The 27,898-nt window shown below is 36.2% G+C and overlaps 4 protein-coding genes across 4 annotated transcripts in view; 2 read left to right on the top strand and 2 right to left on the bottom strand.

Moving 5' to 3' along the window:
• Nucleotides 1–438: 438 nt before the first annotated feature.
• LOC144477836 (ribosomal RNA-processing protein 8) lies at nucleotides 439–2,548 on the top strand. The gene is made up of 4 exons (XM_078195577.1): nucleotides 439–800; nucleotides 1,055–1,926; nucleotides 2,009–2,245; nucleotides 2,335–2,548. The coding sequence occupies exons 1-4, from the start codon at nucleotides 723–725 to the stop codon at nucleotides 2,546–2,548; spliced, it is 1,401 nt and encodes a 466-aa protein (XP_078051703.1). The 5' UTR covers nucleotides 439–722.
• Nucleotides 2,549–2,995: 447 nt separating this feature from the next.
• On the bottom strand, nucleotides 2,996–8,321 carry Mus301 (mutagen-sensitive 301). The gene is made up of 18 exons (XM_078195572.1): nucleotides 8,117–8,321; nucleotides 7,781–8,031; nucleotides 7,213–7,626; nucleotides 6,888–7,131; nucleotides 6,612–6,790; nucleotides 6,359–6,535; nucleotides 6,193–6,289; nucleotides 5,876–6,072; nucleotides 5,645–5,790; nucleotides 4,969–5,203; nucleotides 4,756–4,896; nucleotides 4,260–4,680; nucleotides 4,022–4,179; nucleotides 3,853–3,948; nucleotides 3,617–3,790; nucleotides 3,439–3,552; nucleotides 3,226–3,360; nucleotides 2,996–3,135 (listed from the first exon to the last, which is right to left on the bottom strand). The coding sequence occupies exons 3-18, from the start codon at nucleotides 7,591–7,593 to the stop codon at nucleotides 3,046–3,048; spliced, it is 2,985 nt and encodes a 994-aa protein (XP_078051698.1). The 5' UTR covers nucleotides 7,594–7,626; nucleotides 7,781–8,031; nucleotides 8,117–8,321; the 3' UTR covers nucleotides 2,996–3,045.
• A 498-nt stretch (nucleotides 8,322–8,819) lies between these two features.
• Nucleotides 8,820–11,763, top strand: L(2)k09848 (WD repeat domain 74 lethal (2) k09848). The gene is made up of 8 exons (XM_078195796.1): nucleotides 8,820–8,963; nucleotides 9,139–9,286; nucleotides 9,374–9,469; nucleotides 9,558–9,864; nucleotides 9,948–10,045; nucleotides 10,219–10,420; nucleotides 10,512–10,772; nucleotides 10,852–11,763. The coding sequence occupies exons 1-8, from the start codon at nucleotides 8,906–8,908 to the stop codon at nucleotides 10,912–10,914; spliced, it is 1,233 nt and encodes a 410-aa protein (XP_078051922.1). The 5' UTR covers nucleotides 8,820–8,905; the 3' UTR covers nucleotides 10,915–11,763.
• Nucleotides 11,764–11,862: 99 nt separating this feature from the next.
• Snf4agamma (SNF4/AMP-activated protein kinase gamma subunit) overlaps nucleotides 11,863–27,898 on the bottom strand; it is a 135,713-nt gene continuing 119,677 nt past the window's right edge. Inside the window, exons 10-17 of the mRNA XM_078195822.1 lie at nucleotides 18,455–18,478; nucleotides 15,539–15,676; nucleotides 15,289–15,441; nucleotides 15,032–15,210; nucleotides 14,748–14,951; nucleotides 14,500–14,646; nucleotides 14,322–14,415; nucleotides 11,863–14,225 (exon numbers count right to left, since the gene is read on the bottom strand). Coding sequence (XP_078051948.1) covers nucleotides 13,945–14,225; nucleotides 14,322–14,415; nucleotides 14,500–14,646; nucleotides 14,748–14,951; nucleotides 15,032–15,210; nucleotides 15,289–15,441; nucleotides 15,539–15,676; nucleotides 18,455–18,478 — 1,220 coding nt within the window. The 3' untranslated portion in view covers nucleotides 11,863–13,944. The remainder of the gene's footprint in view (nucleotides 14,226–14,321; nucleotides 14,416–14,499; nucleotides 14,647–14,747; nucleotides 14,952–15,031; nucleotides 15,211–15,288; nucleotides 15,442–15,538; nucleotides 15,677–18,454; nucleotides 18,479–27,898) is intronic.

Here is a 27,898-nt window from a genome sequence, read left to right as displayed (position 1 = left end):
CTATACTCCTCGATTAGTCTTGCTAAAGAAAGCAAAGGTTTGACGATGAACTTCGTGGGAACTCTCTCATTGTCTCTTTACATATTCTTAGTTATTCCTCTCGGGCGATACAATGTCTCTATATAAATATGCGATATAAATTTGTATATACATTCGAACTTCCCTCCTGCCGCCATAAATTGAAACGTATAGTCTAGTAGCGTGGTCGTAATATAAACAAGTGCCTATGTTCGCGTCGCTCATGAAACGTGATAACGTAACAGTACAATAATAGAACCTGCTGATTGATTCGTTAGAGAGGATCGACATAGAGATGTTTTTACTCTGATTGGCTGAGGATCTACTGCTGATACTATATCCATTGTAGATTGGACTGTATGCTCCAAATAAATTGCGACAGAAATAAAATTGCGATCACGTATTTAATAGATAGCAAGACTGAGTATTGTAAAGAAACTCACGTAAATAATTAAAAACTTCACTAATTAATATCGTGTGCCAGTTCACATAGTCGCGCTATGTTCAATGTTTGAAAATATGTAGTAAGCCCGCTGCTATATGTCGGTCGACTACGCTGCCCTCTGCGTACAGAGTCACGTGACATTAAAGGGTTTAGAGGGAATGCCTGGTAATAGTGGTTCCATGTGCGATTGTTTCGTAAATCATAGAAAATAAAAATATAAACACTTTCTAACTGTAACGTGCACGTGTAAGTAAGCAAAATGGGAAAGAAGTTAAAGAGGAACGCTAATAATAAAAAGAAGACGCCTACGCGTCTTGACGAAGGAAATATATCGAAGGTAAATAATTGAGTTGGCTAAAGAGTTTTCTTGTATTTTTCTATAAATGAATGAATTACATTTTTCGAATGATTCCATGTTTTAAGAATCACACATTGAGAAAATTCAAGAAAATGTTTTATCCAATCCACTCTATTTTTCATATCAATTTTATTTATTTTCTTATTGATGAAAAGAAGGATTACAACTTTTACAATGCGATGCTAACTAAACGCGTGTATTTTCGAATCATCGTATATAATTTATTTTTCTAGAATAAAAAACACGTAGTGAAAGCTCAGAATAATAATAAACCTGTTAAGGTCAAGGATCAAAGCGTAAAATTTAAAAGTAAACATAAAAAGAATACACTGAATCTAAAGCAAACATTAAAAAAGTTACGCAAAGATGAGGGAAGTCATTCGTCTTTAAACTTTTTAAATTCTAATATTGCAAATGTAACGAGTATAGGGAAGAAGAACGAGTATAGGGAAGTAAAAGACAAGAAAGTGAAGTTTCAACACCAAAATGAAGAGAAACAAAACAAATTTCAGAAAAGTCCAAAAAACAAAAAGCAAAGACATAGCGGGAGTCAGTCTTTTAAGCAAATTAATATGAAGAAAAATAAGGTGACAGCACTTGGGAAGCATGTACAAAGCTCTGTGTTGCCAAATTCAAAGGAAATAAGCATTGGTAAGCGTAAAAAGACAAAGAAGCAAAAGCAAATTGAAGCTAATAATAAAACGGAAAAAGTGAAGTCATTAATATCGAAGGAAACAATAGAGAAGGAAAAGGAGTCTCCAGTTTCTTTAGCAGAAAAGAGCGGTAACTCCAAAATGACATTAAGGCACTGTAATTTGAACTTAAAGAAATTAGAAGGAATACTTGCTGCTAAACAAACTCAGGTGAAGCCAAAGAAAGAAATCACAAAAATGAACCCTTTAAGAGAAAGAATGATGTCTAAATTGAAAGCATCTAGATTTAGGTATTTGAATGAAACGATGTATAGCAGTGAAAGTTTAGAATCAAAGAAATATTTCAAAGATGATCCAGATTCATTTACGGCATACCACGAGGGATACAAACAGCAAGTTGCACAGTGGCCAGTAAATCCTCTTGATGTTATAATATCATCTATTAAGAAAATGTTAGTGAACAATGTTAAAAAGTTGTCAGTTAAGTTTCAATTTTTAAACGAATATTTTAACATTCTATCATTATTGTTACAGGCCAAAAGATTATATTATTGCAGATTTTGGTTGTGGAGAGGCAAGACTTTCTGCTTCAGTCCCCCAAAAAGTACATTCCTTTGATTTCGTTTCTTTGAATGAAAACGTAACAGCATGTGACATGGCACATACACCTTTATTGGCTAGTAGTGTACAAGTTGTTGTATTCTGTTTGTCACTTATGGGTACCAACCTTAAAGATTATATTATAGAAGCAAATAGAATTCTTAAACAAGAGTAAGTGTTCAGAATACGCAGTACGCATTTTAAATGTTATAGCTAATATTTCTGATTTAATTTAAATTAATATAAAATGTGTTTTTCAGCGGAATTTTAAAAATAGCTGAAGTTGAAAGTAGATTCGACAGAGTGGAAGATTTTATAAAAGTATTAGCGGACTACGGTTTTCAAAATACTTTAAAGGATTTATCTCACAATTTGTTCTATTTCTTGGATTTCAAAAAGAAAGGAGAGATAGGCCGTAAAAGATCCAATTTAACACCTATTACTTTAAAGCCATGTTTATATAAGAAACGATAAAACTTGAAACATAAAAATATTGTTGGATATCATTCAAAGTTAATTTTATGTATTGTTTTTTTCTTAAATTGTTATTTTTATGTTCATTATATTTTATAAGGTGACAATAATTAAGTTACAAATATAATATTTGTACCAGAATGGTTTGATATTACATATTCTTAATAGAATATCAAATACACTTTGGATTTTTAATGTATGTGCCTGCTTAAACAATGTGTCACTCTTCAAACACATTGATCTGTTTGGCACAATGTACAGTGACTGATGCGTAAGAGTAGGAAATAAAAGTTAATCGAATATCCTATGTAAAATATTGTAGCCATTTAGATATACAAAACGAAATGATGTAATTTATTTTTATAATTTCAAAAATAATTTATAATGTATAAATGTACAAAACTGTTAATTTCCTGTAAATCTTCTTATTCCTAACTTATATATATTCTTAACTTTGGTCTTAACTTCTCACAATAATATAATAGAAATTTGGCGACTCATGATTCTGCAAACGTATTTATGTCTATACCATCTAGAATATCTTCGGTTTCGTCCTTAAGATCTTCTAGCTTTTTTAATATCAACAACTGTAGGATAAAAAAATTAAACTTAAAAAAGTAATTATTAATAAAAGAAATTATAACTATTAATGAAAGCTCAACTTATAAAAACATTACTTTAGCAGCCTCGATAATTTGTACTGACGCGTTTTTACTTAAATATGGAATATTTTCTTTCAACTGTTCCGGTCTCACTTTGGCTATACACTGTAGTGTTTTATAACCTGCATTATACAATTGACGCGCTCTTCCCTAAATAAAAAAAATATGTGCATATTAAAATTTGTGTATTACTGGTCGTTACGTGAAATATATCCTCACTGAACTTACAATTTTTACTTGTGGTAACTCCATTAATATCTCTAACTCTAAAGGACAACAGTAAGATAATCGTTTACTAAACATTTCGAACAAATTTTTCAATGACCAAAATTCATCTAACTCCTAAAATCATCATTCAATTAGTGTATAGAATTAACTCATAAACAGAAATGGTCTAGTAAATTACCTGACAAAATCGAACTACAGAAGAAGCAAACGAAGAGACTCCGCTTAAAAGATTTTGTATAATACCCCTATTTACTTCATATTTCTCTGCTATTGTGTAAACTGCATGATGTGTCCATAAATCATACAGTATTAATGTTACGTAAAATCGTTGCATTACCCTTGGTTCTATATTCTGTTAGATTTAAAACGATTTAAATAAAACATGTTTGTCCCAACAAAAATATGACTAATTACCTTAGGCATTAAGCCGTCACGTATTTTCATAATGGCTGTCTCATTTACTCCAAGAAGTCTCGCTGTTTTCATTTGCGTCTCCGATAAATTAATTACCTAAAAATTCAATAAAAATTATAATGTCGCATAAAATGAATAGATCCTACAGCATATATAAATAATTAATTACCACGTCATAATAAATGGATCCAATTGGTTTTATTTGAGACACAATATCGTATGGAGTAACAAGATATAAAAGATGCAAATAGTCAATAAGAATTAGGTGTTCCTGTGCTCTTTGCAAATCTTCGTATAATGTGTATGCAGTCTTCATATCAATACTACCTACAATATGATACTAAATTTGAGAAAATGAAAACTGCAAAAGGTTTTCATACTTTCTTTAATGAGCAAATTAGTTGTACCTTTCATAGCTGCTCGTCCCAAGCTACAAAGTTCTAATTCTGTTTCACGCAACAGTTTAACGACTTTCTTTTTCTGGTTAACTTCTTTAATTTTATTAACCGAGTCTTCATCTTGCGACGGAATAGCAACAGTCACATTCGGTTTGAATCCTTTATAGTTGCTTTGTTCCTGCTTAACTTTCATTACACCACTTTTTAAAAATTCCGTTATTGCTTTGTCCGCAACATGTTTTACGTTAACATTTAGACGTTGTTGTTGAATATTGAGTAGTGTGCGTTTTGATAGTTTATGCAATTGGGATCTAGTTTTTGCTATAGAAAACAATGTAGCATTTAAAATTAAATTATTAATGCCTCTTTCGCTTTCAATGTTCAAAGTACTTAAACAATCATCCATTTTAGACATTAAAAGTTCTTTCACCTACAACAAAGGGAAAGAGAACTTTTAACATTTAATTTATATGATATATTCTACTAGAAGACATAGTATTGTTACCTTTAATAAATCATTCTTATTACATAATAGAATACTGTCTCCGATATTTCCCATACCAGCGCGACCAGCTCTTCCGATCATTTGTTTGTATCTACTTAAGTTCAAGAACAGATTACCTACATACGGGCTTCTCAATATCACCTGCAATATCTGACGAAATTAGAAGGTACAGGTAATTTGTTACGATGCAAAAGAACTGTGCTAATAAAGTACCCTTCTTGCTGGTAAGTTTACTCCAGCAGCTAATGTTGATGTGCAACATATAACACATATAGTTCCGATTCTAAAAGCGTCTTCTAATAGTCGCCTTTCTTCGGTTGTAAGGCCAGAGTGATGATAAGCTATACCAAATTTTATAGTTTTACGTAGTATAGGGCACAGACCTTCCTCAGTTTGAAGTGCAGCTAATAATTTTTGTTTCTCATCCTTCTTATGTTCTTCCAATGAACTAAAATTTATACGTCCAAGGTAGACATTAAATAGTACTGGCAGTACAATTCGGAGGAAAGTGATTCTACATACAAAAATAAAGCAAAAATGTAGAATATTTTTTTATTTAAGACTTCGTTTACGAGAAAAGTTAGGCTGAAAAAATAATACTATTGAATAAGAATCAAGCGCGCGTCTGACCATGGTATACCAATTCTACTTATTATGTTATAATTCATGCGAATTTAATACATCTTCCGACTCAGTTTTCTCGAAAACGCAACTTTAAATGAAAATGCGTTACTGTTCCTTTTGACTTATTTTTTCATGTAGAATGTCTCCTCTACCGGTTGTACCATAAGTACACCTGTACACATGATACTTAAAATACATGAAGAACATATCTAACGTTGATACGAACATATATTTCAAAGTTAAACTGTAGAAAAATATATATCACCTGAATAAAACTCTAGTTAATAATAAGGCAACATTTTCACAATTTTTACGACTAGAACAGAATATGAGACAGGAATCTTCTGGAACTATATCCATTACTAAACCTCCAATTCTGTCTGGATCAATGGTTGCTGCTTCTTTTGAGTACTTATTAAATAAACAAAAATACAATTAACATTTTTACGATTACATTTTTTGCGATCAGTAAATCGATAGAAATAAATAAACATACGCGATAATTAATTTTCTTTAGATCTGTGAAGATATCCTCGGTTTTCAGGTCGACTAGCCAAATGTTATCATCGCACTTAACATATTCTTTGATTTCAACAGGTCTGAAATTTCCAGTGTATAAATCTGCATTTAAAAATTCTGCTATTTCATTTAAGTTGCCAATTGTTGCACTCATGCCAATAATTTGAATGTTCTCTGCAATATGCAATAAAATATTACACAAGTTACATTATACAATTCAGAACAAAATTCTGTAGTAACACTTTTCTCTCTAATTACAATATATGTAGTAACATATTTGATTTATTTTCTTACGATTAATATATAATGTTGTTGTTAAGAGAACTTCCAACGTAGCCCCTCTTCCACCTTCTCCAATTAGATGCAGTTCATCCACAACTATAAGACCAATCTACAATTTTCCAAATAAATATTACTTGTCATAATGTGCTGTTTTTTTTTAAGCATACCATTTACCTACTTCATTCAAACGATCTGCTTCAATTAAACTATTGATTAAACTCAATGCCTTTTCTATGGTGCACATATACATCGAATTTTTTTTTCTCCGTTTTTTCGGTGGATAGTGGCCTCTAACTCCTGCATACTCCTCAATTAGAAAGTTTAATTCTAATGCAAACGGCGCCATCGCTTGAACCTATAAATTACAAACAACTAATCATTAATTATAAACAAATAATCTGTTGAATTATAATGAACAAATTAGTACCTACCTTTTCTTGTACTATAGCTACATATGGTAATACAAATATTACATTCTTTTTATTACACAGGATTTCTTTCAGCATCAATATTTCTGCAACTAAAGTTTTACCACCACTTGTTGGTAGAGTGTAAATAAAATTTTTTCGCAATTTTATCGCTTCTAAATTTAAACACTCATTCTGCCAGTCTACAAACATTAAACAATGATTCTGAATACATCGAGTAAATAAAACTCGTTGATGATATTATTAAAATTTAATAACTGTGTAATAAAATCTACTTACCATAAACTTTATCAATACCCCTGAGTTTTAAGAAAAGTTCTTTAACGACACCTGGTAATCCATAAAATGTAGAATCATCTTTACGTGTACAAGATATTTTCTTTGGAATAATGTTATTGTCACCAGTGCTCTGTCTTTTTAATAAATTCTTGTCCTTCCATTTATCAAGAAACACACGTGTGGAAATCATGGTATCATTGAAATTTGTTTCCTCCATAAAGTTTTCACAGTTTGAGATGGGAAACTATTTTATAAAACAACGAATAATAAAATGTCATTAACTGGATAAACATATTCTTAATTATTCTGTCAAGAAATCTAGAACCTGAGTAATGCAATCCAAGGCATCATTTTTCTTATCAGGAGACATTAGCTGTGAAAATGACACATTAAAAAATGTTTCATCTTGCCACTGACTATTTTCATTAACAACTTTATTGGTGGTATGTGAAATACTTTTTCCTTGAACGCTTGCTTTTGAATCATTATTTTCAGCAGATGGTAATTCTTCGCATTTCTTATTCAATTCAAGTACATCAAAAGCACTCCATTCATGTACAAAATTATTCAAAGTCTTATCATGTATAGTTTGGCTTGCAGATGTTTCAACAGCTTCCTTTTCTATCTCAATATTGTTGAGCACTGTATCATCCATAAAAAGTATTGAATTAATAGCTTGCATTGATGTACCGCTTTCATTTGTCATTATTTCTTGGTGTATGATCCTTCTTCAAGCAACCTGCAGAGAATATAATTATTTTACTATTAATTGTACAGAACACAAATCAAATAAGAAAAAGATCTCTTTGCGAGGATTTAAGATATTTATATTTTCAACTTATCCATGTTACGTATATACAATTGTAATAAATTGACAATGCGAATGTACTTACAACAAATACATTTCAATTCGGCAGCTTTTGTTTCTTCAAAACAATGTTAGATTTGAAGAAATTCTATTCCAGCGCCGTCGACGGTGGAGCGACGAACTTTTAATAACAACTCGGTCCGAGTTCATAGATTATGTATATCAGTGAATACGTTGCCCGCAACTGTTCTGTCTGCCTCTATTCATCTGATGATACATCCGTATTATTTAATATTAATAATCCAACAAGGTTTTCCCGTAGGAAGATAGTATTCACTTAAAAAATTAAAATGTTGTTGTAATATAACGTTAGAAACGCAATGGTTCGTGTCACAAATGCCAATGACAATTTCATACTAACAAATGAATGTAACGAAACGGTTGTAGTATTGATGAAATATTTTGTTTCATGAATGTCATTATAGATATGTCGTATAGTTAGATGAAAGTAATTATTTTCAAACAATTCAAATAACTTGTGATACAAAGACATTGCATACGTATTCTTAATAGATTTGTGTTCAATACGTTAAATTCTTCAGCCATCATTAACAGCAATGATTACGCTTCTTATGTAGCGCTGAAGCGAACTGACGAACTTGTAGTTCGCCTCTGCACCGTCGATGGCGTTAGGATCGAATTTTTTAAAATCTAACATCACTTATCCCCATTATTCTACAGGGTGTCCCAAAAATGTTTTACAATCCAGAAATGGAAGCTTGAGGCTATTTAAAGTAGCTTTTTCCTCAGTGAAAATACCATTCGCGACTTTAGAGATTACATTGTAAGTTCAATAAAAAACTTAATGGTAGGGTTATCTTCAATTCGGGCCTACGTTTGTTATTACGAAGTTGTTCTAACTTCAGACTATTCATTTGATACTTTTGAAGCAGTTATTCATTACAAAATTTAATCAAACTCGATATTGAATATTTGAAACAGCATTTCTATAAAATCTGATTTTTTTCGTAAAAATATCGATCATTTATTGATATGTACATATATAATTATGCGCATGAATTGATACTTTAGATTTATCGATTTATCGATTGATCGTTCACAGACTCGTGTATGAAAGGTAAACTTCATTGTAGTAAACATTGTTGAGCAACCACATGGTTACTTACCGCTTTATCCATAGTTATCAAAAATGTATTCAAAAGACAACTACGATATTTACGTAGGTGGTAAATCAGGCGTTTTCAAAGGTATTTATACGTATTAATTACATTCTACTATTTGTAAATAATATATATATATACAATGACTTCATATAATTACGATGAATATACCTTAAGAAATTAATTTGCCGCTAACTCAACGTTTGAAAGAAAAAAACTGATTAGAAAAGCTTTTAATTGAACTTTAATCCCTTGTTTACAGGCGTGAAAATAAATAAAGATGATTGTGCAATGAAAAACATACAGAATTTAGTGGCTATAACAAACAATGATAGTGTCACAACAATCGCATGGGGTGATGACGTTGAAAAAGAAATTTTGATTGCCTGTGGAACAAGAGAAATTAGGAGGTTATATATAATAAGTAATTCACCAATTAAATAGTTGTCGAGCTTTTTACCATATCAATAAGTATCTTAATTCTTTTCGTTTTACAGCGTGAAGGTCTACGATACAGAGTGCTCTACGTTTACTTGTTCATTTTTCTGCAATGTTGGTACAGGAAAAATAAATGGTATATCAAGATACGACGAGTAAGTGATGAATTTTTTTAAAAGTACAAGGTCTTATCCATAAAATTCTAAATAATAAATTTGTTCATTCATCTAATGAATATTGCAGAGCCATTCTGACTTCAGTTGAATCTGGAGAAGTAAAACTATGGCGATGCAACGACGAAGATGGAATTATAGTAAACGCTGGTGACAATTTGGAGAGAATGCGTCACTCTAAAATAAATAAAAATATAATAGCTACCGGTGGCAACGAGAATCTATTAAAATTATTCGATTTAAGTAAACAAGAAAATGTATTCGCAGGAAAACGTTTAGCCAACGATTGGTTAAATTTGCCAGTGCGTATTTGGATTTCTGATATCGAATACCTTCCCGGCACAGAGCAAATAGCCACAGCTGACAGATATGGACATGTATGAGATTTATATAATATTTAATTATAAAATATTTGCATTGTTACATTTCAACTTACAAAGGTTTAATTGATTTATTGAAGGTACAATTGTATGATCCAAGATCACAGAGAAGGCCTGTTATACATTTGGAAGCTAAAGATGAATCATTCACAACTTTGGCTGCTACATCAAGGGAAAAGTATGTATAAGACCGCGAATCATGAAAATAGATTATTAGAAAATATTTGCTTTCATGATTAAGGGATATTAATTAATTTAAAGTGAAAATAAAACGTATTCTAATCATTTGTATACTTGCAGTACTCGAGAAGGTGGACAGGCAATTTATAATAATGGTCTTTTTTATTGCAGACAAATTATAGTAGGATCTGGTAAAGGTAGAATGAATCTTGTTGATTTGAGGAAACCAGCTAAACTGTTGAATACTTACAAAGGATTTGTTGGTGCCGTGACTGGTATAGCTTGCAGTACAAAAGAACCTCATCTTATTAGCATTAGTTTAGATAGGTATTTACGAATACATCACATGGATACAAAACAATTATTAAAAAAGGTAAAGTATTCTAAAATTTAGTGTAAATAATTAGATATTAGATTTATAGAGTGGTCTACATTTACGAACTTATTTTTATATTGCATTTTAGATTTATTTAACTTCAAGAATGTCATGTTTGTTGTTGCATTCAGATTTTTCATTTTCGCAACAAAGTTCAATGACTGAAAACGTTGAACAAGCACATACCGAGAGAAATAGTAAAAATCATGAAAATGAAAAGGATGAAGACGCATCTGCAAATAGTGATACAGAATATGATATGTTGTTCAAAAATATGCAAGTAGTCAAAAGTAAGGAAGACAGAAAACTGATCAAAAGAAAAAAATCTCTTAGTTTAGGCAATGGAAGGGTAAGTAATGTAACGTAAAAATTAAAATTAATCTTATAGAAAAATAGTACTATCTTTTATTGTATTATTTTATGTATAGGAAACATCCCCGGTTAGTTCAAGAAAATATGAATCTAAGAAAAGAAAATCCAATTATGCTTAGCACATGTAAATAATTATAAGAAGACATTAGTGGTTTACGTGAGTAAATCCACGCATAGGTCATAAATGAGATCAGTTACTATATTTTATAAATCTGGAACCCTTCAAATAAATTATATATGCATAACTTGCATAGAAAAATATATTTAATGTATTATAATAATATGTATACACATATATGTATATACATATTAATACTTTACCAGCGTTATATTACTTTTGAAAAGAATAAAGTAGGTAAACTGTTCGAACACTATTTTTGACATATAGGAAGGATATAATAGGATTTACGAGGTATTCAAGAGTGATCAAGAACGATAAAATAAAATGTTTCTGTTATGATGTATTTTGTCACTCAGCAATTCGCTTTTTTTCCATTTGTAACTTACACGTATGTACGAGGGACATGAATAATACGCTAATCATTTTTTCTTTTCGTCTTGGATATACAGTACTGAGACGCGACTAAAGTGTACTGCCTAATTTTATTCGATTAATTTTTGTTATTGTACAATTTATTTCTTAATACCTTGTCTATATATAGTTTTGGTTCGCAAATGCAGCGTACACCGAGTTCAATGATTATCTCGAATGCAATAACAACTACCGCATGCCTGCTTCCTTTTCCTCAAAATCTTCGTAAATTGTGCTTTCTTTAACGCGGTTCTCGTAAATACAATATTGAAGTCGGGCGCGCTGCAGGACGTAGGCTACTTCGTAATTTTTGTTACGTCTAGAAACTAGAAAAAAGTGAACGTGACAACTCGCAAAGTTGAAACGCATTTTGTACTAAAAGGAAATAACGTTTCGCAACTACAGCACACTAAATCTTATTCGGCTATAATTTCTTTCAGCTGTACAAAAATCATTGTCCACTACGCCTCCTGATAATACTAACGCAAATTTGCTTTATCCTGACTGGGCTTACATCTGAAATGGAATAGCTTTCTTTTCTTTTTTTTTTTTTAAACTCTTATTCTCGTAAACGTACCTAGGAATAAATTCACTAAATTACAGGCACTGTCTCCGTCAAGAAGGAGTAGGTGGTTTTCTTTTTGTTACCCATATTTCTACAGAGCAAAATGGAGCTTTGCGCCAAACAGGAAACCATTGTTCCTTGGGCACAGAGGCCATTTTATATACAAATTTTCACATATAGATGTAACACACACAGATCTTCACGTAATTCATTAAGTTCCACCTTTTCTTCGTGCAGTAGGCGTAGAATAAAGAAATATTTCGTGACGAAACTAGTTTCTTCAGTTGATCGTGTTTGCACAAGTATGCTTTCTACCACTTATTTTCTCGAGATTATGTATACATAATTTCTTTTCTTTTTCTTCAAATAGAATCCAGTGTAATTCGGTGTATTTTCAACAATCATACTGCATACTCATATACGTTATACGAAAAATTAGGATTAATATAATGGCCATTTGCAATAAAATTATTTGTATCTATTCAGAAAGAAAGTTGTTCTAAATAGTCATTGGTTACACATGCAAATTCATAATGATCTTAAAACTTTCATTTCACATTTTATATGACGCCGGTTACAATTTCATTCTCCATTATACAGAATTTTGGTCAGAGATCACATAAAAATGTTGTAATTCGTTATTCGTACGTAATCCTTCACGTAAAGCGGATACAAACGGAATATAAGTGTTCAAAGGACATAAAATTAAGTTAAATTATATACATGTACACACAAATCTAAAATAAGTGTAAAATGAATATTTTTCACAATCAAACTGTTTTGTAAGTAACTTGAGTAAAGTACTGCGAATACCTCTAAATATTTCAAGCATTGATTAAAGATTGTGGTGGCAGCGCATGCTCAAGGTAAGAAAAGATTTCATTTACCAATGCTTTGTAGGCCTGACACTTAATATTTAGTGACATTTTCTCTTGTAAATGTTCTCTTGTGACATACACAAAATAATGACATAAAAATCTAATGAAAGATTGCAGCTTAAATACATACAAACAGTGCCTTCCTGTAGATGAATCTTTTTTTTTTTTTGAAGGTATACAGCTGTATCAAAACAATGTGATTCATATTGTAATTAGTAGTCGTATTTTAATCAATTCATTCAATAATTATATCATAGTCGACTAATAACATAAAATCAAAAGCACCAGATCGGTTTCTTTTCTGTGAAGTGTGTATCACACATCATCCTCTGCAATTAACTTTCATTTCAAAGTCCAGTTTGAAATATTCTTGGACAAAGAAACTATCCTTACAAATAATCATACCGGATGCACATATTTAGAGGCTTTGATTAAAACTATAGTATTCGCTTCAGTAAGGTTATTGCATGGAAGGCCTTTGTAAAAACGGGGTCCATATTTATTCCTTATGGAGGAACACTCTTCAGTATACAGCTACTATTTCTTTCATATTTTGTGTACACATCTACTAAATAAAGTAGGTTATATATATCTAGATCTTTGACCGGAAATAAAATACAAAGGTTCGAATATGAAAAAGCACAGTAGCATTATAAATGTAAAGGACGAAACAGTTATCTTTTTTTCCTCGAAATTCATTTTTGAAACATTCCCAGTGTACGATAGAAGTAAGGGCGTGGAGAATTCATACCCTGAGCAATTAATGGCGTAGCGATCGTTCCTGGCAAGAAGCTCGAACGTCTATGCTGAGTAGCATTTGTACCATAAAAAATTAAGCTTACTCAACTTTTATATATTACACAGCGTTGCGTTTTTATTATTTATTTGTCGCGTCCAGTAAAATTCGTTCGTAAATTTTTCGCGCTCAATGTGATATAATAACTCCCTGTTAACAACTTCTGCCTCTAACTGGTTCGATGAGCACAGAATAATCGGTTCGTGTGTTTTTCATGAATTTTTAAGACAATGGCATCCGCGAATATTAAAAACAGATGAAAAATACACGCTTGTTTGTTCGCTCCTTACCGCTGTTCCACTGTAAATTTAATCTTAATTTCACAGTGATAAACCGGTCACAGTATCATGCTCAACGGCATGCCAAACTTGCATTGTCTCATTCTCCCCCTGATACAGTTACTTCCCGCCATGCGGATTCTTGAGACTGATTTACTAAATTAGATTGAGGTTCAGACATATCTGACGCTGCTGGACTCAGCGGTGGACTAGGTGTCGCGGGTGCTTCTTCAGATTGGTTTACATCAGCTGCGTCTGTTTCAGCTTCTTGTTCACCATCAGGAAGAGAAGCTTCCAACTGCACAGAACTCGGATTCTTTGATAGAGAGTCCTGTGTTCTTAATGATATAGAACTATTTTTATTGCTACTGCCATCCTCACCTGAAAATTATTATGAATTATTACAGTTGCTGTTGTTTCAATATTACTTTTATTAATTGCCTTCATTTTATGTGGAATTTTAAGAACTATATCTACCGCAAGGCCTAAGAACGAGGTAGAAGAGTAAGTCTGATAGAGAAATTATACCAATCACTTTATCGTCATCATCAACCACTACTAGCCTATGGACCTAAAAAATAGAAACATGTTCTAATTTAATAAAATTCATAAATTATTTTATTTCTTATATGTAAGACTACAAAAAATACTGCACCTCTGCCCTAACAATTTTTTCCATAATAGTAAACAGTGTTTCATCTAATTTACAACTTTGAACTCCCTCAAACCATTCATTACGATGCTCATTTGCTTCTCTTAATGAAACATCTAAATTGTTATATGTTTTCTCTGCAGCTAAATTCTGAAAATAAACATTATCCATGTATCAATATTAACAAGCTTTAACTTATAAAATTTTGATGAACAGCTGGAATTGCTAATGAACAGCTAATATATACTTACAATAACATCAAACTTTGAATAAATGTTAACCAATTTGCCTTCAGTATCAATGATTGGCAACGCTGAAACTCTCCTCTCTACGAATTTCTTGAGTGCTAAAATTATGCTAGTTTCTTCTGTGGCTGTTTCAATATTATCAAATGTACCTATCCTTAATTCCCTCAGCGTTTTATTTGTAAATGATGGTTTTGGTAACTCGTGAATCTGTTAAATCAAGTCATCATAATGAATCTCGTGCTCAACGCTTATACATTGTGTCTCACGAGCATCGTTTTAATACTTACATAAAGGAAGAGGAACCTTAGTATTCGTTTATGTGTCAAGATATAGAGAACATTTCCAGTGTCTGGGTCTATCACAGGCAAACGATGAATTCTGTTTTGTACAAGAGTCTTGATGGCCTCGTACAAAGACGCATCCGGGCCAATGCTCACTAACGGATGAACTTGATCCTTCAAAACTTCTGAAGCAGCAACATGAGATATTTTCATTAGTAAATATTACAATATGTACGTCTGTGAAAAATAGAAGAGGTATTTACTTCTCCATGTATCCAATTCGTGTTCTTCCAATTCATCCATTGTTACAGTCGGGCTGGTGTAGTACATTTGCAGAATTTTTATGAAATCTGTTATCGTCAGCATCCCCACAAATTCTTGCCTCGAACTGTCCCATAATGGCGCAGCTCTTACACCTGTGGCAAAAAGATTGGGTCGATACAAGGATTATATATTTTAAAGAGGACGGAACAGAAATGGTTGATCGTAACAGAAATTAGATTTGTCACTCACCGTTGTAGACAAGGGCGAAGAAGGCCTTCTTGACGAGGAGATGCGTGTCGAAAACAACCAACTTGGCACTGGTCGGTATTAGGTCGTAACATTTGTGAAATTTGAAAAACTTCACAAAGATCTGTGATTCGTCCTCCTCTGAAAGCCCAAACAGTTCACAGTAGAGTAGAGCCTTTTGGTTTCGTCGAAGCATGGTTTCGTTTCTTTTGTTATTGTCTTTGAACGTTATCACAATGTCCTTACTACGCGAAATTATTGGAAATTAGTCGCATCCCCGCGCGGAACAACGATAAATCCTTCTATCTCATTCTACAGTCCCCCGACGATGCACCTTTGTCTCTACAATATTTATCAGAACATTTTTCAGTCATGAAACTCATTGATTCGGCCACCGGGTTTCGGCCGACCTTGCCTCGCGATAGGTTATGCTGGTGCAATATCTGGCGCCGAATCACATATTCTGGCGGAATATTTAAATTTTTGCGACGGGCAGCGAGCGAGATTCCAAAATTTACGACTTCCAAGATTAACTGGTTTTATTAATAAATAATCCTTTGCTGAAGTCGTTCGACAATATCACATGTCAGCGTTCCTTACAATATTCATGCATAAAGGGCGATTATGTGGGTCACTGGTGCCTAATCAAACGTTCGCACAAGGGGTGATGATGTTATGCAACGTTAAAATGAGCCCAATTAGGCGATTGATTAGACGGGATGACGATGATCGCGTTATAACGTGCTTAAAAGAGGCGCGCATCTTCTATTGAAAAAAATCTTTATTGCATGAGTGGGTATACTAAATGAAACGGTCTAAGGTACACCATATGATGAAATACTATTATTATAACACATTCGCGATATAGTGTTTATTATAATTGTGAGGAGCTTTGGGTAAACTGATTAACAAAGAAACATCTATTCGAATAAATGTTCAGCCTAATTACAACAGATTTAAAGGAAAACACCTTTACCACTAATTTTGTAATATCTTATTGATAAAATATATTTTTTAATTACTATTCCTGCTAAATACTAAATATTACAACAAATAATACTTTCCGAGATCGAACAATGCATTTACTTTGCCTTTAAATAAAACCAATTGCACGAGATAGTTAAGATACCACTGTGAAACGTTTCCAATAACGAATTGTTCACGGCGATCAATTAAAAGATATTCCTGTCGTCCCATCACTGTCAATTAGTGCAATAACTGCCTCAGTGCAGCATGCAATATACAATTCATTTAAGGACAGTGAAATAGTTTCTTGAAAATAACGATACGCAATTGAATGTATATATATTATTATTAGTATTATTATTATTATTATTCTTATTATTATTATTAACTAAACTCGTTACTTTCTCGCCAGTTTCTGCGCGGTTTTCAATGCATATAAAATTACGAGATCCTGAGAACTCGCTTCATGAAAATAAAGAAAATGAATAAAAAGAATATTATTCTCTGTTCGCTGAGAGGATTATTTTTCCAGTTTCCCGGGATTAATGAATAAATATGTTTCCCCGCTGGCGCGAGAACCTGTTACAAAACACGAGGCACCCATTCAATCAGTATCTCAGGAAACGGTTACTCATACAGTACCAAGAAACCGTGCGACGAGTTTGGAATCATTGAGGATGATCGCAACACGTCTAATTACAGATATCTTTCCACGGTATCTGGTTTTCAGATTCGCGCACGCATCGCGATCAAATCCGAAACAAATCTGTTCCCGCACGGATATAAAATAATTGCAACGCTCTTGTAACAGAACGACCAAGAAATTATAAATAAAAATACTGCAACGTAAAGTGTTAACGACGCGAGATCCAAAGAGCGATTAGCAGACGATAATCCTTGTACCGACCATAAATTTTCCGCGGAGGCTCGAGATAAATATCAAAGATCAGTCGGTCATTGAATCTAAAAGCGACTAATGCGTTCGCCGTAGCCAGTTCGTTAAACCGTTCATCAGGGCCCGGTTGCACTTACATAATGGACAAATGGGCGAATAGATCCGCAAGAGATGCTGTTTACTTGGCCACATAAACGATACCCAAGAGGGTGCTTCGGAGAAAAATGCAGCTCCGTTAGCTGTGGAATGGAATCGAACCTGTACACCTGGCAGAAGCGAAACGCTTGGAAAATGTTTCATCCGGCGGAGGAGCCTAGCAACTCGCATCTATTTCTACCACTGAACACGCGACAGTTTTCATTTTGGAGACTCGAAGTCTCGATAGCTAGCTCGAGGATGACGGAACCAGAGAAACTGGCTGATCATGCCCTGAACGCGCCGGAAGACCATGGTCTAGGACGCGGATCCTCCACTCGGCGCTGACCTAAGCTACCCTACAGCTCCGCGCGCGTCCACAGTGGCGAGGTAGGTCCGCATACCCGAGCCACCCTCAGACTAAACTATAGCTCCGCGAGAGACCGGCAAATTTCCGGGCGAGAAGAACTCTTCTCGCCCGGAGACCACGAAGAAGCAGCGACCGATCCATCCCTATAGTTTTCCGTTCGTTCTCGAGTTCTCTCGGCTGGTGTCCTATTGCACCGATATCTCGAACGCTGCCCGTTCGAATTCCATCCAATTACCTAGTGGAAATGCGACGCGGGGTGCGCGGCGATCGCGACCGTCGAGTTCCACTTTCGCCTATACGATAGAAAGAAACGGACAACACACGGTAGAGCCGACCTAGTACGACCTAGCCGCGCGCGCTCTCTCGGAATCGAGTTTACGCTTTGGAAAAAGTTGCTTCATCCGACGCGCGGAAAAGTGTGTCAGGCGAACGGGTAACGAGCTAAACGACCCAACGACATTTCCCGCAGGCGCGCGTGTACCCGTTTTTCTCTGGATGCCGGTTGTTAAACGGGAACTCTGGGCGCGTGGCTACCGAACAACACTGCTCGAACCAAGTTCGTTCGAGTTCACTTTTGGTCCAACCCCCTCTAGGGAGAGCGTTCCGTAGCACAACGAATTTCCGCGACGAGACTTTTCGACGGTTTTGCACGACCCGTTCCGCGACAAGTTTCGCGATTAGGCGACGCGGCGGACGGTCCCTGTACACAGCGTAGAAAAGTCAGAAAGAACGCGGTCGCACACGGTCGCGCGGCTCGCCGTGCTGTGATCATCGGGCTACTGACTGCCGAGGAGATTGTACGGCGCTAGCAAGCGTTCGTTCGGTTGCACGGACGAGGGAACGCGGCACAAATATACTGGCATAGTAGACAGTGACGGCGAACCGTTTAGACACGCCTAAGCACGTTGTCCTCTTTGGCCGGCTGCTATGTGGTTTGCCGAGCGGATGCCATGACTAAGTATTTATAAGGACACTGGCGGAAAAAGCGGCGACTTTTCTGGCCGGTCTTTGTTGGCTGCGCGGTTAGGTGCTCAATGGATCATTAGGTTGCGAGAAAAGCGGTTCCCTTTTTGCCGATTTCTCTTGGCTGGTTTGGGGATTTGATATTAATTTGATAATTGATAAGTATTTTATAGTAGGTTAATTTTAAGCGTATATTAATAAGGATTTAATAATTAATCTTTTAAGTGCGTAGATTAATAATTAATCTTTCAGTGCGTAGGTCGGATAGGCGAGAGGGACATTGTTTAACACTAGGTTTACGGAGTAATAAAAGCAGCCGTTTTATATTTTGTTTATGAAAGTAACGATTTATTCTAATCGTTAATGTAATCGATGAATAAATTAATATAAATGATTATAGTAAATATAATCGATAAATAAGCAATAAATGTATCTTGAAAATCTGAATAATAGTACGTTAACAAATCAGAGATTTTGACGGTTTCCGTAAATCTAGTATTAATTTGCAGTATTTAGGAGAAAAGGTATATCTTGATTTATATATAATTTATGATACGAATGTAACGTGTACACGAGTAACATAATCTGAGAAAAATTATGTAATACAAGTACGATATAAAACCATGAGAATAATATAAAAGATGGACATTCCTTTTACTGTTCTCTCTGATTTTAGCCAGCACTCGAATTTTATATAGAATATATTATATAAATAGAAGTTAAATAAAAATTCATTTGACCTGTTCTTCTGATATTTTCACTGCATTGCACTTTTATCAACCCTTTGCACTTAGTAAGCGACTCTGCGGCGACATTAAAAATTTACCAATTATTAAAGCGTTTCGAATTCAATAAATTGTTACAAAATATAACTGATCAAATTTTCAATACAACCAATATTGTAGCTTGAAACAAATGCATTCACGTTGCAGTTGAAATGATCGCCAGCGCAACGGGTGAATCATTCTCAAAAAATTCGCGATCTGGTAAAGGAAAATTTTGTCGAGCGGTAATTGAACGTTGCTATACTTCGATTATGGTAATTATCGTCCACCCTGATTTACCGCGTTTATTAAAGTAAGCGCGGCGTGCGATGACCCCCCACACCTTACGCGAGCGCGTGAATCGACGACCCTGAATCTCAATTGCGCATTGTTCTTAAAATGGAGCCGCCGGGGAGTCACGGCGTTCGACGAACTCGGCCCGACGACATCCAGAAGTTCGTTTTGCCGGGATTATATAAATACAACACCGCGTCCTGGGTCGAGTTCCGTAGTCGGGTACGGCCGGCCACGTCGAGGTCGTTACGACGACTACTACTACCTACTACACCTCTGCCTCTCCGCCGCAGTCCAGGAAATTACTATAATTCCGCCGGCATGTTTCGAATTGACGTGATTTAAATAGGTCCCCCATTACGTTCCAATAAAACGACATTGTGTCCTTCCGACGCGAGGCACAACCGGTCGGACGCAATTAGAGAACTGGGTCTTGTAGTTTCGCGAGTTTTCCCTCGGTAACGGCACAGCCGTATCCATCTTTCACGGGGAAAAGCGAGGAGAATTCAGATTTTACACGGAACAGATTTCACGGCGAAGAGACGGCGCGCCGTCTCTACGAACCGCAAATTTTCAAAGGCCACCGACGAGGGGGGGGGGGGGGGGGTGAGGGGAGGCTGAGGAAATTATTCCGTGTAGCGAGTAGCTCGAATTTCCTTCACTTCCGGCTAAATTATTTCTGAAATAACTGGCACAGAAGTACCGGGCGGCGAACCCCGTCCGTCTCGTGTTTCCCTGTATTATGATTTCATATTTTATATCAGGTCCTCGTGTTTCAACGGCCGTACCTTTCCTCTTTTTTTATCCGCGTAACCGTGCTCGAACTGAACACGTTAACGAACGAAATACAATGATCTAAGAATACGTAAAGAGTTTGTTGGAATACCGTGTTTTCACGAGGCTGGAAGAATTGTGCGAATGTTTTGATGGAATTTAGTTTAATATTAGTAGTTTAAATTATTGGCTTGATCTTAGTAAATTAGTAAATTAAGTATTATTAATGTATTAGGTATTATTAAAGGAAATTATTTAATAATTTAAATTGAATTGATTTTAGCTCCATTAAGGGAAATATTCACACGAGTGACACTCGTTAATATTCGGACGACTTTTAAAATGCAATAACTTTTTAAGAACTGGTCTAAATGAATTCTTTTTTAGACGATACAGTAACTAATTTACTAGACCATAACTAGAATACTCTTTTAAAATTTTGTTATTACTTAGTATGGCAAAAGAAACTAATGCAATCACTCAATCTTTAAACTTCTCATCTCAACTTACAATAAAAAATAAAAAAAATGGGTTTCTTAGATTTGTATGGGCTGTAAAAAATAAAGATGGCAAAAATCGTAATTGCTAGCATTGTACTTTTTATTAACCAATTTCAATAAAATTACGAAACGCAATTTTTAAATTTTCATTAGAGGCTCAAATAAAATACTTATTATTTTATATTATCACTCTAAATAACAGCGAAATTGTAACAAAGTAGTTTAATCGTTCTCTACTATACCAACCTCTCTATCATCTAAACAAAAGAAAGAGATAAATAAATCGGTCCAGTTTTAAGAAAATCATAGCATTTTACGACCCAGATAAAATCAAATGACCGAATATTAATATTAGCCGCAGCACATCGATCGCGAAGAACTGGATTCAAAGATGCATAATTTCGTATGCACCCACAGCCGGACTTATTCCCCGAAATCGTCAAAAGGATCCCGTTCGTCGACGGTTTCAAAGAGACGCCCAATTTCGTCAAGGACTTTCGGAAATTCGGCCGCGCTCGAATTTGCAATGTTCCCCGATCGACGATGGGATGGGGGTGTACGTGGGTGTCGGCTCTCGTTCTCGAAGTCTCCGCGCGCCGCCGATACCTTTTTTAAGGATCCAAGCGAGCTCGTCCTCGAGGGGCGGATTCTCCACTTCGAACTCCTTGATGAGATCCTTCGAGTAAATCGGCTCGTCGTCCTGGCTCCACCAAGCGGACGAGACACGGCTCAACGTGGCGCGGACTGCCTTAGAGTTCGAATAATAGTGCAGGGCCAACATTATCTCGCACTGTTGTCACTCGTAGCCGTACCTTTGGCCAAACTGTCCATCCTTTCCACGATGACATCGCCTTGAACTTCGTGTGTTCTATTGGCCGCGCCAGCAACCGCGCGTCCTCGACGATCGTCGCGAAATAACGTGCTCTTCAAATCACCTTCGTCACCGTCACAAGGTAACAATCACAATTCGCAGTCGTCTTCGGTCGCGTTAAGAGCAACCACCGTCTTCTAGCACTCATAGAAACACCCGGTTCATAGATACGCCCTAGGGATCTTATTTAGGTCATTCTCCGCGCGGCGCAACATTGTGCAAGACCTCGGCCGAATCGATTCGATAATGCGACGTGGATCTTTATCAGGAACCGAGCAGCGAGAATTAACACTTTGCAAACATTTCTTCGCAAACACCGACATTGGTCAAATTAATTTTGACTCGTTAATTTGGAATTTTAATCGTTGCTAATCTCATCGTTAGCTCTCACGAGTTTTCGGTCTTCTCCTCCTATTTTCACGAAATTTCGAAGATATGTAATAAATATATACGATAAATAAATGTGATAAATATATGTGATAAATAAATGTAAAATTTCTTTGTCTCATATAATTTGCATGCGACACCAGCGCGGTGTCGCCGGACGGCACAGTGTTAAAATCGCGGTACCTGCAAACGTTAATTTTTCATTTGTCTGTCTATTTTTTGCAATTCTGTTCTTTAAGAATTGAAATAAAATTCTAATCCCTTGATATTAAAATGGTTCCGAGTGCAAGGGGTTAATGTTATAAAAATTGCCATTTTCTTATGATATATTCCACGCGGTACACAGCTAACATAATAACAAAATCATATTAACATAACCTGACATAACCTAACATATTAACAAAATCGCTCGCGAAGCTAATAAAAATCGAGAGAAAAGATTACAGGTGTTCCTCGTTAGTTTTCTCCCGTTCAATTCTTCTATCGAGCTCGAAGCTATCGGATAAACTCATCCCACTTCCCTTCGCACAAGAAAACCACGTTTCCAACCCGAAACGGTGCGCCTTTCTCGAGCGCGATCAAATCCACGTAATAAAATAAGAAACCGCGGGACACGTGAAAAAGGGAGAACCGTCGCGGGGGACGCGAATCGATTTCTACGTGGGTCTGGCTGTAATCAGTTTGCCAATTACCCGTGGATCCGCGGCGCACAATACAGCCCGAAATGGGTCAATTTAGAAGATGAGCCCAGCGGACATGTAAAAAAAAGCCTCTGCAATTTCGGTTTCTCGGCGGGCGGGTACGATATTACATCGTTTCATCGACCATAGAGGAGAGGCGTAGGTCTCGCGCGTTCTGTATAGAGCGAATTAAGAAAACAAGACCGCGTTCCGCGATGGTTATCGCCGCGCGCGTAGGAGGCAGACATATTTCTTTCCATTGGCTAAGAGGTTTACCGTGAAAGCGAACAGAAAAGTGAAATAGCATCCGCGTTTCGGAATTTTATACAATTGCATGTTTCGTCGAGGTAAGGAATCGCCGAGCTACTTTGTCGCGCTTTAATAGTCTTCTTAGACGTGCTTTGTCCGCTGAGAATTTCATAGCGATGAACTTCGAGCACGAATGAAACTTGTACACGATCGCTGTGAAAAAGTTAAATAACAACACGCGATCGAAGCAAACGGGAAATATTCTTTTTTTTTATTAAATAAACAGCTTTTCAGAGAAAATATGTAGATTTATCTGTTCGCTTAAAAATCCTATATTTCGTGTGCACTAACTTAATAAAAACTATAATATGAACTTAACGATGTTAAAGATAAAACCGTGAAATATTGCGAAATACTGCGGACTTAATTCATTACAAAAAGGTTTCATGTTTCTTAATTTTATCGCGTAGCTTTTGCCTTATTTTTTTCGATTCAATTTAATCGTGGTCCTTGTACGAGCAATTTCGGAATAAAAATCATTGTTTATTGATGTATGAAACCTTGTCTCATTGTACTATCTTTAGTTTCAAGCTCTGTATCTTAGAAGGGAAAAAGTAATATAATAAAATTACCAAATGGTTACGTTGTATCGTAACTTCTGTCGATAACTATACAGTTAGACTCGCGGCGGCTGGTTGTTAATAGCATACAGAATGATTCGAAACTCGATATATAGAAAAGGTTTGGTTAAATTTAACGTGGCGTTTATTCCACTGCATTCTAATTAAGCTCGCAATCAACGAACGTTTCTAGTCACTTCTAGTCCTCGTGATTTAAGCTTCGACGGTTAACCCTTTCGTTACAGTAGTTCGCACCGCCACGGAGTGCCATATTGTACTGTATTATATTGTATTATATTATATTACATATATTATATCATGTTATATTTATATTGCAAAATATAACATGTATATCATATTTGTACTGTATTTTATTGTATTATATCATATTATATCATGGTATACTATATGATATGTATTATGTTATATCATATTATATTTATATTGCAAACTATAACATGTATATAATATTTATATTGTACTGTACTGTATTGTATTATATTATATTATATTACATATATTATATTGTACCATATCATGTATATTCACATAATATTCTATGCCAACCATAACCTTCACCCGTAACGAGAGGCTTAATCTTCGACTAACATCGCCGGACAGTCTCGAGTTAATCGCTTCTCGATTAAGAAATCCTGAGAACGATATCTTCTATTTCCGTTCGCGTCTTAATGGACCAAGATCAACAAATTTCATACAGAAGTGAATCTCCGAATCTCGCGGGCCACTTCTGAGACAGAGAGCTCGACGCTGTTCGCCGGGCGCCCAAGGATAGAGGAGTATCCGCGATTCCAATGGATACACGTTAATTGATTCGCGGCAAATGTCCAATTTTATAAGCCCCGTAAATCAGGCCGCTGCCTCCTCGTCGACAAAGAGCCCCCTGTTGGCCTGCTGGCGCGACACGAAACGCGCGGAGATTTTCGTTCGCGTATAGAATTCCCAGCGCGGCTCCCTCTCTAGCTTCCCGCCCCAATTGTGTCAATTCACGGGGAGCACAATCGGGTTTACCGGTCAACGTGCAAGACCGCGGGAGAGCGTATTCGCGATCGCGCGGCTATCACGAATTAGTTCACGCACGAGTTCGTTAATATTCTAATTAACAGATGTCGTAACCCTTTTGCAGTCATTTTTAAGCGGAAATCCAAGAGATTTGTTTAGACTCGTAGCGTTTGCCATTTTATATAATTTGAAGCATTTTATATATTATAAAATTGAATTTTATGATTTATGTAACGGATAATAGAACTTAACAATTTTCTAGATATAAAGAGATACGATGATTATTAAATCATAATTTGTAATCATAAATGATTACAAATTATTTTGAAACGTGGCATAAACATTTTTAGCGTCGCCACTCGACTTATTGTTAAAGGGTTAATTCCCGCGTCTCTATTTCTTCGAATTTGATTTTTATTGTCTGATAGTTATTCGATATTTAACTCTTTGCACTCTTTGCACCGCTCAAATTTTTCTATCCACGTTTTATAATAATCTTTGTACCAACATAGTTTGTATTTAAAAAATTGTTGCAAGCGGAATTGTTAGTTCGAATCGCAAGAATCAATTACGTGTGCATAAAATGTACATTGTTATATAAAATGGAAATACTATAAGCTATGGAAATTATTTTAGATTTGCAGGTGAAATGGCTTCGAGTGCAAAGGGTTAATAAACGATGCTTGGGAACGACGAGAGAATCGAACGATTGCGTATCGTTTTTAGTTCGATAGAATTGATTTTTATGCTTTTTCGTTTGTACTTCATATCCGTAGGAAACCTGATTTTTAGTCTCATTTTTCATAAAATTTTTAGTAGAACGTACTCTTTCGGAGATATTACGGCAGAGTTACGAATTTGTTTGCTTTGTTGTACGATAAAATTGAAATTAGCGAAATGAACGTTTCGCGTGCATCAATATGCTGCTACTTATAAATAGACGCATCTTTCTTGCCAATAGGTGAGGTACGTGACAGGTAATTGACAGTTGTTGGTCCACCGTCCTGACGTATGGCAATTTCTTTAATTTCTGATGCTCCAGGGTCTCGAGAATATCTTTATCGAAAGGATGCACGGAACAGTCGCGAAATTCTTTTGCGAATGTCATATTTCTCGGAAATGTTTCTCCGAAACTGTCGCGAGCTTTTCAAGAAAATATTTGGAGAATCGTGGAAGCTGCGAATTATAGAATTATAGTGCATTTCAGGGCCGATAAAATTTGTTGATAAAAAATGTGCGAACAGTGAAAGCCAATCGCGCCAATATTTTTTTTAATTTACGGTGTCTATGATTTTTAAGTTGTTACAAGACTCTATTATCATCTAATTATATATTATCATCTAATTATATATAATTAGATAATAATAGTATTATAGATTCACAACAACGATGCATAGAAGATTCGTCGGTTATTCTAAAAAGATGCGCAGCTTTCGGAAAATGTGAGAATTAACGCGATTTAATAATAATTTTAACAGTGCCTCGGGAGTTTGATAACACAAATCACTTGACCGCGAAGGGTCGACACAAAAATCGGCACGCCGAGCTCACTGAAAACTCTTCGACGAGAACCATGGACACACCATACGACGAACCCGTCCGACCAGGGTGAACGTATCACGGAATCCCCCTGTACCCCACAGCCGCGCACAACTGGGCCGCGAGCGTAATCGCGCGTAAACAATCAACAACGAAGTAGGCACATTAGAATGCTGGCACGTTTTCGCTTGTTCCACACACCGACCACTGAGAGTACCGCGAATGCCATCAACGACGACGCGACGAATAGATCATGGTGTACAGTCCGCGGACCATGGCATAAAGTCCACGGACCATGGCAGACAGCAACGCGAACCCCGATCTAAAATCGAGAATGCTATCTGCGAACAGCTTCTGTCGCGAGAACAGCGAACAGCTCGACGCGGCTCGATCGGATCGCCTCCAAGGATGGTAGATCCTCGATCCGCCGATCTCCGGTCATCGTCCTGCCAAACGATCGATCCCGTGACCCTTGTGCGACACACGCGCGCAAACGATCGCCGACCTTTGACCGACGCGCCGCGCGGAAAGTCGGCGTTCCCCTCGACTTTTGTCGCTGGCGAACCGAATAACCGTCCCGGACTGCCTTACTGTCTTCGTTCAGTCCGCGGCCAACACCGAGCTCGTCGACGCCGCTCGTCATCGTCATGGACGATCGTGCCAAGAATAACTCTACACGAAATCCAGGGATCTTGCCAAGAAAAAAGTTTCGCGGCGAGAATCCGCCGGCAACGCCTCTGTTTTCACGATCGACGCCCATGATCGATATGCGAGCGATCGAGAACCGCGTTCGCTTCTCGACGCGCTTCTCTTGTCGAAGCTGAAGCGAGATGACAACGACGACGACGACGATGTTCTCGGAGGTTTATCTCTGTTAGGGGTTTCTAGCGGGATTTCATGGTTAGGGTTGCGGGATCCGGTTCGGAAAACGCTGCCGCAACGGTCGACGCGCGCGTGCGGTGCTGGCGATCTACCAGCTAGGGGCTCGCGCGCCTGGCCAATTCCTCCTTTTACGACGTTACTGACGCGCCTGGTGGCGTCTTCAAGGTAACACCAGTTGCTTCGCCCCGGTTTTAGTGGTTTTCTAGGCGTTCGTTCGTTCGCTCGTTCGTTCGTTGCGCAACCGAGTACGATTTCGAACTGCCTTTGCTGATTTTACGCCTTTCTGTTCTGCTACCTTCCGCGGCACGTTGATGCTTCAATTCATTGGATTTATCGTGATTTTAAGTCGCCTATAGGAGACGATATACGTATAAATTGTATTTATGTTTCATAGTAAATAGTATGTGATAGTAAATACTGTATAATAGTAAAGGCTGTATAATAAATAGTAAAT

Source organism: Augochlora pura, chromosome 2 (assembly GCF_028453695.1).
Source record: "Augochlora pura isolate Apur16 chromosome 2, APUR_v2.2.1, whole genome shotgun sequence".
Classification (NCBI taxonomy): domain Eukaryota; kingdom Metazoa; phylum Arthropoda; class Insecta; order Hymenoptera; family Halictidae; genus Augochlora; species Augochlora pura.
The sequence above is the reverse complement of the archived record's forward strand: the minus strand, read 5'-3'. Positions and strand labels throughout refer to the sequence as shown.